This window comes from Durio zibethinus, chromosome 1 (genome assembly GCF_047325235.1).
Source record: "Durio zibethinus cultivar Kanyao isolate XHJ-2024 chromosome 1, ASM4732523v1, whole genome shotgun sequence".
Taxonomy (NCBI): Eukaryota; Viridiplantae; Streptophyta; class Magnoliopsida; order Malvales; family Malvaceae; genus Durio; species Durio zibethinus.
In genome coordinates, this window is record NC_143162.1 from 36,446,337 (window position 1) to 36,458,647 (window position 12,311).

Below are 12,311 nucleotides of genomic sequence, written 5' to 3' on the forward strand. Positions count from 1 at the left end.
AGTGAAGATTAAAGATGCTTAAACTAGAATTCAAACTTTACAATTGGGAACTTTTAGTTTAGCCTTATCTGAATTTGATGTTAATGATAATAAACCCTTAATCATATCCAATTATGTGAAATCCTTATCAAATCACGCGCAAGTGCAACGAACATTTCAAACGCAAATCATATATTATTAAAATATTTTTCAAAGTAACTATAATAAATATATATATATATATATATCCCACAATGTTTCTTAATTGAACTGATCATCTGGGTGCCATCCTTGATAACTTTAACTTTTATTTTTGAATTGGAATTTTATTAATTATATTGCTTTAGATTTCATAAATTCAATTATTTTACTAATAATGAAAAGCCATGCATAAATGTCAAGAGATTTTTAAAAGGGAAATGCTTATTTCTTAAATTAAAAAAAAAAAAACTGAAGGAGAAAGACAGAAAATTAAAAAGAAAAAAGCATAATTTTTTTGGTTTGGAACATTTTCAATCACTTTGTGAGTCTTTAGATTATTCTTTTTTACCCTTTTGCTAGCTAGTGGCATTAGAATCATTACAAAAGTGCATTCTTTTTTCATGTTATTTTTTTTAATTAAGACAAAATTCACTCTTGTTGGGTTTTAATCTTTCAAACTGTTGATCTGTTAAGGTACTTTTACTTTAAACCCATGTTGTAACTTGAAGTCTTGAACAACATAAGCCAGCCAAAGTGGTACTTTCACTTTTTGTTTTTTCTTGATCTTTTTAAACTTTTCTTTACGCGTTCAGCAAAGAAAGCTTGCTTTTTTTTTAGGGGGGGGGGGTCTTCTAGTGGAAGAATTGGAAGAACCCCACATGTAAAAAAATTAAGCTTCCAAATATTAGGAGAAAAAAGAAAATTAAAAAGTGAAATGCCCATTTGGGTTTGATGAATCTTCGTCAATCCCTTTGGGTTTATGACAAAAATTCATCAATTTTGTACGCTTTCTTCATGTTTGACTTTGAATTTGCGTACAGTTGAAGAACACCTCTTTTCTTAGCTTATTTGCCTTCCCTCCCTTAACATGTTCAATCATGTCCTCAACAACAATTCTTTTAACTTTTTGTGTTTTTAAAATTTTTTAGGGTTTTGGGTGTGGTAGATTCTTCTCTGGAGACAAAGAAATAATGGGTGTCATTGTTCTTCCTTGTTCTTTGCATTCTTGAATAGATTATTCATTTTTATAAACAAAAGAGAAAGAAAAAAAAAAAAAGAAAAGAAAAGGGTGAGAGGGGGAATACATGCTTTATAGGAATTAAAAAATTGTAACTTTTTTGGTTAATTTTGAGATCTTATCTGATCTAGGTCTCTTTTGCAGTCTTCTTCCATCCTTTGCTGCACGTTATTGATTTGTTTGAGGTGAGTCATTTCTCTACTTGTTTGATTCTTTACCTTTTGTTCTTTAAGAGCCTGCAATTCAGTCCTTTTATGTCATGAATTTTATTGGCATCCTGAACTGGAAAGAATCTGTGTTTTTTCCCCTTCTCTATCTCTTTCTTTCTGTCTCTTTAAATTCACTTGGTCTGGGGAGAAATTTAATGCTTTTAACTAATATTTAGCATAAGCATTCTGGGGTAGAACAATACCAGGTGGTTGATTTTGATTTCTATTGTTTATCCTGGTTTGACTTGCTTGCATTGATGACAAATGCGGCTGAACTGATTTAACCTATTGTAGGCAATTGGGATATGCTTTTAATATGTATAAACCCCTATTAGTAAACATAAAATAGTTTGTCTGCCTAGCTTATAGAGTTGTGTTAGCATTCTTCTCTTATTGGTTGTTTTTAATTCACTTTGATTATATTCTTTAGGAATCGGTTTGGCTCAATAAAATGACAGTTAATAGCATTTTCTCCCATTATGTTATTTGCCCTAGTTTTAACAATCTTCTGTCAAGCTGTGTTCATTGATGATTCTCGACTTAAAAGTGTACATTTTTTTCCATTTATGTAAGCATGAATTGTATAGCTTCCTCGTTTTTGACTATATTTTAAATTTACTGCATTTAAAAAAAATATTTAGATTTTGCAATATCCATGTGTTTATTTGCTTGAATATATGTTCTATTTGCAGGCAGAAACCTTATTGATTATGAGCAGATAACATTCTGCATTATGGATTGGATTAAAAAATTTTTTAAGGGCTGTGGCCTTAAAAATTCAGAGGGGCATTATCATGGACGTTATGTGGAGGATCCTCAATTTTATGGACCATCTGGCACAAGGGTATTTAGATCTGTTACTATTTCTCTTTCTATATTTCTATTTCTATGTTCTCAACTTTTTGATGATTTGATCCCATCCTACAACCTGTAATGCTGCTGCTGATACATACATAAGTTCCTATCACTTAACGGCTTTGGCTAGGTTGTGTACTAGACATGTTACAAATTAGTTATGAAGCGTGGGTTGCATCAAAGGATACTTTCTTGCACAAATTGGTCCAATTAGACTATTTGAGTTAGTTTAATAAGCTTCCAATATGTTTTCAATGTTATATCTTGGTCTCAACCTTGAATTAGGATGCGTGGCGGGAGCATGAGAATGAAGAGATAGATCGTGCTATTGCCCTATCCCTTCAAGAGGAAAGTCAGAAGGGGAGAAAGGTAATAGGTGAGGAGCATGTCTACCTGATGTTAACATGAATTTTCTTGTCTGCTGTACTTTATGATATGAGCTGATTAGTTGCCAATAGAATCTTCTTTCTTTCCTTACTTATACTTATAATCTAACATGCCATAATTTGAATTCTTAAGTTTCTCAAATTATTGGGTAGATAATGAATCTCAACTAGAGGAAGATGAGCAACTTGCGAGAGCTATACAAGAAAGTTTGAACTTTGAACCTCCACCCCAATATGAAAATGCAAATACGTATCAACCTATCCCACTCCATTTTCCAATGGGATACAGGTACATGAATATGCCATTAGCTACAATAACTATTTCATACCTGCTCATTTAATCAGGGCTTAAATGTGGATTTATCTCTGAGCTTCTATCCTGCAACTGTATGCTGATAACGGCTTTCCTTGGCCTCAAACATGCTGCAACTAGATCCTTTTTGCCCCCATGACCAAATTATTCTTTTTGGTAGGATTTGTGCTGGTTGCAATACTGAGATTGGTCATGGAAGATTTCTAAATTGCCTCAATGCATTTTGGCATCCAGAATGTTTCCGTTGCCATGCTTGCAACCTTCCAATTTCTGATTGTGAGGTACATATTTACATTCTTTTTGGACCTTTTGTTGGCTATCAGTGTTGCCATATGTCATCTGTGGTAACTTCAGTAGATGTTTGGTTGTTGAATAAGCTAATTTAGATGTAGACTTTCTTCTGCAGTTCTCTATGTCTGGGAATTACCGTTTTCATAAATCATGCTACAAGGAGCGCTACCATCCAAAATGTGATGTCTGCAACCACTTTGTAAGCTTTTTTCTTGCATCAGGCTTATGTTCTGTTTATTATAAATTTGTGTTGTTTGTAATTCATTCAATGCATTAACGTTCAAGGCGGATTATATATGATTTTCTACATACTTCAGTGCATTTATATATATTTCAAAAGTTAAATGTCAACAATAAACTTAAGGTAATACCAAAACACGAGTGTGTTTTTCATGGTTTTCACTTTTTCTTACCTAACAATGAATTCCAAGCGCTAAATAAACCTAAACTTGAAGGTCATACAGGTACATATGAATGCCATGTAATAATGTCTTACGCAGATATGATGGCATGAAGTGTAGCTCATAGTTGATGTCCTTGGATGTAGTTCCAAGTTTAGACAATGGAAAGTAGTACAAGGGAACTTGGAATTCCAAAAAGAACTATGGAATATGGGAAACCTGCATCTGCATATCATATTCAAGTCTTCTATTGTATGCTGTTTTTTAAGTAGTTCTGAAACAGAAGAAAGTAAATCTACCACACGTCACTCATTGCTAGTTGGTGTTGTCTTTTGGGATATATACTTTGACAGATTCCAACAAACCCTGCTGGTCTTATTGAATATAGGGCACATCCTTTTTGGATCCAGAAGTACTGCCCTTCTCATGAACATGATGGTACTCCACGATGTTGCAGCTGTGAGCGAATGGAAGTGAGTATGATGAAATGCACACATCTTTCTAAGCGTATTTAAATTTCTAAAGTAAAACCTGGCTACTATTTCTGAAGACGAAGAAAATAGTTTGAAAGCATGACAGTTTTGCTCATCATATGCAGCCACAAGACACAGGATTTGTTGCCCTTAATGATGGACGGAAGCTCTGCCTAGAGTGTCTGGATTCTGCTGTTATGGATACCAACGAATGCCAACCCCTTTATCTAGAAATACAAGAGTTCTATGAAGGGTTGAATATGAAAGTGGAGCAGCAAGTTCCATTACTCCTGGTTGAAAGGCAAGCTTTGAATGAAGCCAGAGAGGGAGAAAAGAATGTAAGGGCAAAATTTCTGAAAGAATGACATCAAAAAATAATTTCTAGGACTGTTCCACCTTAGCTATGTTAGATATTTTGCAAAACATCTGTTTTCATTCTTGTCTGACTGCTATTGGAACACTGTGGGCTTACTTCTGCTTCTAGATATCTTGGAAATACCATGTTGACTGCTTAGTGGAAATACTTGCAAGCAATTGTTTATTTCTTCCTTATTTGTCTATGATTGCATTCTAAAAATTTTGTCTTGGGCAGGGCCATTATCATATGCCAGAGACTAGAGGACTCTGCCTTTCTGAGGAACAAACTGTCAGCACTGTAAGAATATTTGAAATTCTATTTTGCTTTAATGTTTGATAACTTGAAATTTTTCATCAGTAGTTTTTTTATTGCTCAAAGATTTATACTATCTTCAACTTGAAATCATCAGATTCTAAGGCGACCAAGATTTGGGACAGGAAATCGAGCCATGGACATGATAACAGAGCCCTACAAATTGACACGTCGATGTGAGGTGACTGCGATTCTCATTTTATATGGCCTGCCAAGGTATTGTATTATTTTCCACAATTGCTTTCACATATGTATAAATGCGTTTCCATATAATCAAACAATTTTCAATGACATGCAAATAAAGACCTAGTGCAGGTTAATTAGATGCTGAAGAATGGACAAAAAGAACTATTTGTGTTACTTGCTCACCACATAGCAATTTCATGTTTGTTATCCCATTAATCACAAATGATGTGGGAAAGTTGAAAAAAATTCTATATTAGATTAATCATAACTACTTCAGACCGGAAGTCTTGATTGCCTAGATTCTTTGACACACTTGAAGAGCAGGCAGTCCCCGAAAAAAGATCAATAAAAAGGTGCTGTCAGGTTTTATGGTTGTCATGATGTCTGTAGTTTAAAATGTAATGGAGTGCTAAGGTAAAGGAGAAAACAGAAAAGGATGATGAAGTCAATGGAGACTGAATGAAAGAATTGTAGTCCTAATAGCCTCTTCTTTGTCTTTCTAATTCCTAGAAACTTTTTATGCCCCTTTTGCTAATCTTGCATATTTGTGGCTGTTGATTCAAACTTTAATGTTTCTCTTAATACTGCAAGTTTAAGTAATGTTGATGCATTTGATAAAAAATTGAAATTTTTGATTATGTAGGTTACTGACTGGGTCAATCTTAGCACACGAGATGATGCATGCATGGATGCGACTTCAAGGTGCATTCCCTTTCCATCATAATATGTAGGAAAAAATGTGTTTCATTTTCCCATCTGCAGAGATTGAAACATATGCTACTTGTTTGTCAGGTTTCCGGACTCTTAGTCAGGATGTCGAGGAGGGTATTTGTCAGGTGTTAGCACACATGTGGTTGCTTACCCAGCTCGATTCTGCTTCAAGCAGCAATGTTGCATCAACTTCATCCTCTGCGTCTAGTAGATTAGAAAAGGGCAAAAGACCTGAATTCGAGAGGAAGCTTGGAGAGTTCTTCAAGCATCAAATTGAATCAGACACTTCCCCTGTATATGGAGATGGTTTTAGAGCAGGCCATCAGGCAGTTTATAAATATGGTCTTAGAAGAACCCTTGAACATATTCGGATGACTGGGAGATTTCCTTACTGAAATCCCAAATTCTCAAACACGTTTCCCAATTCTTTCAAAGAGTCAAAGCTCGGCCTTTTCCTATTAGACCCAAAGGCCCCCAAGCACATAGGATCATATCACTCTCTATACAGTAGGTTTTAGAATTCCTACAAATTTTCATTCCTTGTGGCTGTCATTGCCATTCATATTTTTATATAAAATTAGTTTAGTTTTTAAATCCTGTTTCCCGCTATAAGTTTTCTTTAAATTATTTAATCAATTTTATTTTAAAAGAAAATCCATTTCATGTATAATTGCAATAAAAATTTTTATCAATAGATTTAATCTTAAAATGAGAATAATTTCAACTATGCTAGTTTACTGTAGAAGGTACATATTCGGTTTGTGAAATACAAGAATGGAGAATGCAGTACTATTCTATTATATAAGAAGTAATAGGATTTAACATATGAAACCTATTGCGTAGCATGGTGATAAGGCATTTATTATTGCTTGTTTTCCAAGAAATTCCTGTACTTCTCAAGTTAGTTCCCACTCCGCATTTAGATTAGACTTCTAAAATTGATCAGAATCTACGAAAGGACAACATTTTAGCACTGTATACTGCATAGAATAAACTTACAATGGTACCTATTTAAGTACATCTGCTCGAATTTTGGAAAGAACTGACACTACTTCCTCCATGCTTGGTCTCTTTGTTGGTTCTTCTGTCAAGCAGGCTACACTTAACTGAGCCATCCGTAGGGCGAATTCTGTCTGATCATCACATTTTAGCCTAGGATCAATAAAGGAATCGAGCTTAGCTTCTGCATTCTCTTTTTCCATGATGGAAACAATGGCTGCTGATAGCAGTATTTGTCTTCGATCTTGGGTAATGATGGCATCTTTTCCGGTAATCAGTTCCAATAGCACAACTCCAAAAGCATAGACGTCAATCTTGGAAGTAACCTGCCCTGTCTCTACATACTCAGGTGCCATATAACCTCTAGTCGCTAAAACACGAGTTGTCAAAGCATCGCTGCTAGTTTCATTCACCACTGCTCTTGCGAGGCTGAAGTTCGCGATTTTGGCCCTTAGACCACTGTTTAGGAGAACATTGCTGCTCTTGATATCCCCATGTATATAGGCAGGTTTGGTAAAACTGTGAAGATAGTGAAGTCCATTAGCAACATCCAAAGCAATTTGAATCCTCCTCTTCCAACTTCCAATCTCATCAGGACTTTGATTGAAAAGCCAATCCCTCAGAGACCCTTTTTTCATATACTCAAAAACAAGATAGTAACATCCATAGTTTTCACAGACACCCTGAAGCTTTATCAGATTGAAATGATAGATACTCTTCAGCAATTGTACCTCCTTGGATACGTCTCGTCTCATTCTTTTAACAGCCAGGATCTTCCCACCAAAATCACCGCGATAGACAGAACCCTTTATTCTATTCTTGGAACTGAAATTTTGTGTAGCTTTCTTTATCTCCTCATACGTAAACACTCTTAAACCTTGGTCCAAGCTTGCAATTTCTGCACGGAGGTCTTCCGGCAATACATAATTCTTCTTTCTTTCATTGCTACTCCGAAGAACTCCATCCTTTCTCTTATTGAACATAAAAACAGTGAACAGGATGATGATAAGAAGGAGCAAAGAACAAGCTGCTGCGATTCCGACTCCTTCATACAATTTCCGCTTTGATCTATTGCTTTTGTGATATTCTTCAAATGGAGGTAAATCAAGTGGTTGGTCCTTGTGAATCATGGTTTGCGAACTTGAAGGTAACGATGGCAAAGGAATTAGGATTGTTGTGGAAGGGAAAATAGTTTGTTTCTCTTCCAAACCGTTTGCATCATTAATGCTCTTTCTGCTCACATTGAATCTATCACTTATATCTGGAATATTATCCTCCGAGCTAATAGAGTAAGTCAGCAGATACTTTATTCCACTCTTAGTTTGATTACTTGTTGGACAAGCACATCGAAGAGGAACTTTCAATTCAATTCCAGGAACCAATTTGTGTTGGCTCTGTGGATTTGCTCGTTTAAGGGAACTACATGTGGATAATCCCTGGTATGCCTCGGTCCCTATAGTATAATAGGTGCCGTGGAAGCTTGAGATGTGAAACGTGGTGTTTGCCTGATAATTCTGGCCTAAACAAAAACAATTTACAGGAACAATTACCTCTTTACCAGTTGGGAACTTTGCATACTCAGTTACATTATTGATGCTAGCAATCTCTGCCTGGTTCGAAGATGTGAGAACTGAAATGCTGGGAACTGAGTTGAAAGAAGGTTGAGACTTGTAGATAAGAAAGGCCTGGCAAAATCGATCTTGGCCATTGCAAGTGTAAAGAAATGCTGAAGAAAGACCTGATTCATCGTTGTTATCGCAATCCAAAGCTGAGTTTCCCGAGTAGTTTTGTTGAGCATTTATGTATAAAGTGAAAATATTAATCAGTATGAAGAAGCAGAAAAGGAACTGATTCATGGTGAAAGCATTAAAGAAGATCATGATTTGCTGATTAGAGAAAGGAATTTGAACAATGGTGGTTGCTGCATCGTGGGATTAATGGAACAATAAACGCGTTTAAGGATTATAAAAAATCCAGATAAATTAGAGTTTGTTAGACTGAAATAGCAACGCTCTAGGCTGGCTACAACAAATTTTCGAAACGTTTCCTTGTAATTTCCTCCGAACAAAAACAATTCTCCATTAGTTTAATAATTATTCTTGCAAAAGTACAAGCTGGATGACTCCAGATTTACCCTGATTTTGTGTTCAATAACAAATGATTTCCTTCTTTTTCAAAGGAATAATCTTACGACCCCATTTCTGTTTGTTTAGTTGGAAGCTTATCTTTTATATATATATATGTGTGTGTGTGTGTGTGTGTCATCGCCCGTGATAGGAGCTTGTTTGCAGGGTTCATCGAATGACAAAATCTGAACGCATCCACATTCCTGAATAAGAGCGTGAATCCAAGTTTTGCCGCCCCTACGAAGCGCCTGAAACCAGACAGGTGTGGACTGAGACATAGGTTTTGGTTAAATCAACTTCCAGTAAACTATTCAATGATTGAAAATCTAATTCAAGTAATTCTTGTCTCTGTATTTTTTATTCAGCATCATTGAAGCCCAAAAGGAACGTTTCCTTTGCGTGGCTTCTGGGTCTGGGCCCGTCTGGTCGTGGAAATGATGGAAGATAAGATCGGCTTATTCTCGACCCCAGTAGGAATTAGTCAAGTCTCTGGTTCAACCATGACCAAATAAGCCAGCATCAATTTTTGTCTGCCAGTTTCGAACAGCTGACAGTTTTTTTTTTTTTTTTTTATTGATGGATGATCATGACCACTTCAGGCGATGTTCCAGGATGAACAGCGACCAAATTAAAATAATGTTTTGAAAGAAAACGATAACAAAATGAGACAAGAAAAAAAAAAAAAAAAAGAGAATGTACCAGCTGGAATAATTTGATTTAAAACCGTATTTCATTTTGATTGATTGAATTGGGTTAATGAATCATGAATTGTAACATGTTAAGTAACAATAATTCTTGGACTTACAACTTTACTTTTTATTATTCATTTGGCTTAATTGCTTAATACCATTACATTCAAACAACTGCCTTCACATTGGATTTCTTTTTTTTTTGTCATTCTTCTATCTTTTAAGTATGTTCTTGTCACGACTCAGTTTTCAAATAAAAAAACTTCAAAAGCATCGACTTTTTCCATTACTGTATAATGGGCCAAGAGGAGAAGGTGGACCACATATGGAAACAGGTGTGGCTGGAATTATTAGTGGCCCAACATGACATTTGATCACTTCGGTTCATTAAATAAAATTTTTAATTTTCTATTACCATATTCAAAAGCAGAAACTAGATTTATCACATCCTTTTAGCTATAGATATCAACTCAATCCGATTTGGTTCGGGCACGAACATCTTTAATGAAAATAAAATAAAATGTAATACTTTCTTTTACTCATCCTCTTTATCCATTTTTTTATATATAAAAAAAAGGTCCTCATCTTATGTCCATTTTCTTAAACACCTAAATTTTTTTTATGATATTTTAAAATTTTGTATTAAAAATTATGGAATATCAATTTTATAAAAAAATTAAAATTTTAACACTAAATAAACTAAAATTAAAATTTTTTTTAAAACTTTGTGAAAATAAAAAAGAGACAATTTGAATAAAAGAGACTAATAATAATAATAATAATAATAATAATAATAATAAGACATTTCATGATATTAACAACCATAACCAAATAGCACAAAAACTTCAGAAAAGCACTTAAAAATACTGATGTACTACTTACTAGTACATGAAGTATTAAATTCACAAGGTCCCTCCATACATATTTTCAATGGAAAAATTAGCCACAAAAAGCAAGCTAATGCCTAGGATAATGTATGCTACAGAATTAAACATATAGGCCCTGGCCCCATGGGGAATTACACTCTAATTACACTTACTTTTTTTCTATGGTTCACCTCTCATCATTTGTTGAAATTCATGGAAGTCAAGCACTCCATTGCCATCAAGATCAAACACTCGAATCATGGCAACGCACTCTTCAAACGATTTCACATCCCCTAGACGACTAAGCATCTGCTGCAATCCCACCGGCGTGATGCACCCACTACCTTTGTCAACTTCGTACAGCTCGAACGCTCCCTTAATATCATCACCCTCGTTATCTCCTTCCATCAACTTGACAAAGTCCTTGAATTCCAGCAAGTTGTCCCCATTGTTGTCAAAATCTTTGATAGCCCTTTGAGCTTCATCTCTCGATATGTTGTCGCCTATGGATGCGAAGTAAGCACTGAGTTCCTCGCTCGAAATCTTACCATCTCCATCACTATCAAACCGACCAAAAACTTTTTTAAGCTCTTCTTCTTTATTGGTTTTATCAAGTGTTGCTGCAACGACAGTTGGTGATGGTGGCAAGGAGGTCGACGATTTGGATTTTGAGCGAAGGCGAGGAAGGCTTAATCTTAAACCCTTGTTTGAGAACCATTTGGTAGGCTTTAAAATACCAGCAATTTCCATGAAAACTATTACTTTGTTCAGAAAGGTTGGACTCTATCATGTATATACACTAGCAAAAAGGAATTGTTTGGGTCAGAATTTACCGTAGGAATTTTCACATTGCTATGCAATCCGTGAACCAAGGGGAACAACGAGTCTTGCGTAAAAGTTGCGCGATTGGTAGATGAAAGAGGTATGAAGTTTCCATGTAGCTCCTTGGCTTCTATTTCTGGGGAGGGACCAAAATATACGACTTTTTGTACAAAGTTCATTAATTTATCTTGGAAAGTGACTGGAAATTTTGGAAAGTGGGACACTTTTTCCATCCTTTTGGGCCTATAACGGTGAATATAAACCAATGACTTTGGACAATAGGGTTCTTGACTCTTTTTCCTTTTTCATTTTCTTGAAGCAGGTTTCATTGATATTTCCGCCCCTTCAATATCTGATGACAATCGGATGAACTAACTGCTGAGCCTGAGCCTGAGCCTGAGTACATTGAAAACAATGACAATACAGGTCCTTTTCCAGGATTGAAACCTGCTATAACAAAGACTAGACATTGAAAAGAGCCTGGCAACTATGAAAGTTCATGTGAGTTTCTACGTGACAGAGACTGGACACAGACAATCAAAGTACAGCTAAACCTTTTGTTTATCCGAAATAAATTTAGAGCAGGAAGATTATCCAAATGTTCATTAAGTCAATTTCATTAATTTTAGATCAAATTATTTAAAATTAAATTAATTAAATTAAATTATTTTTATTTTATTAATTGAACTAGATTTTTTAATTTTAAAAATTAAATGATCAAAATTAATTCAATTGATCCAATTAAATTTTTATTAATGGAATAATAAAATACATTAAAACAAATTAAATTTTAAAATTTTAATTTATTATATTTAAAATAAATTAAATAAAATCATACATAAAAATATTCAAATATCAAAATATTAAGTTAAAATTTTTTATAACTTAAAATGAAATGGATAATTTTATATATTTTTAATTATATATATATATAAATTTATTATATTTCGATTAAAATTTAAATTAATTTAATTTTCGAATCAAATTAATTAAAAATTAATTTTTTAAAATCATTTTTAACAATCAATTAAATTTAATTCGATAATTAATGATTAATCAAATTAAATCAATTTAATTGATTAATTCAATTAAAATCAAATTATAAATACTCTTATC

At 34.3% G+C, this 12,311-nt stretch overlaps 1 protein-coding gene and 2 pseudogenes across 5 annotated transcripts; 1 reads left to right on the plus strand and 2 right to left on the minus strand.

The window, feature by feature from the left end:
• Positions 1-256: 256 nt before the first annotated feature.
• On the plus strand, positions 257-6,287 carry LOC111312668 (protein DA1-like). 4 transcript variants are annotated; one of them, XM_089767919.1, is made up of 12 exons: positions 257-1,383; positions 2,100-2,251; positions 2,548-2,638; positions 2,802-2,937; positions 3,122-3,242; positions 3,354-3,451; positions 4,007-4,126; positions 4,233-4,464; positions 4,719-4,781; positions 4,894-5,012; positions 5,626-5,684; positions 5,775-6,287. In XM_089767919.1, exons 2-12 carry the CDS (start codon positions 2,141-2,143, stop codon positions 6,086-6,088), a joined length of 1,464 nt encoding a protein of 487 aa, XP_089624045.1. In that variant the 5' UTR covers positions 257-1,383; positions 2,100-2,140; the 3' UTR covers positions 6,089-6,287. The 4 variants fall into 4 exon arrangements, with proteins under 4 accessions (XP_089624045.1, XP_089624048.1, XP_022768870.1 ...); XM_089767922.1 differs by having other exon boundaries at positions 4,042-4,126; positions 4,252-4,464; XM_022913135.2 differs by having other exon boundaries at positions 3,368-3,451; positions 4,252-4,464.
• Positions 6,288-6,700: 413 nt separating this feature from the next.
• On the minus strand, positions 6,701-8,548 carry LOC111312667 (protein LYK5 pseudogene; annotated as a pseudogene).
• A 1,723-nt stretch (positions 8,549-10,271) lies between these two features.
• LOC111312670 (putative calcium-binding protein CML41 pseudogene) lies at positions 10,272-11,311 on the minus strand (annotated as a pseudogene). Its single transcript, XR_016346126.1, has one exon. The product of XR_016346126.1 is annotated as a putative calcium-binding protein CML41 pseudogene (transcript).
• Between the last annotated feature and the right edge of the window lie 1,000 nt (positions 11,312-12,311).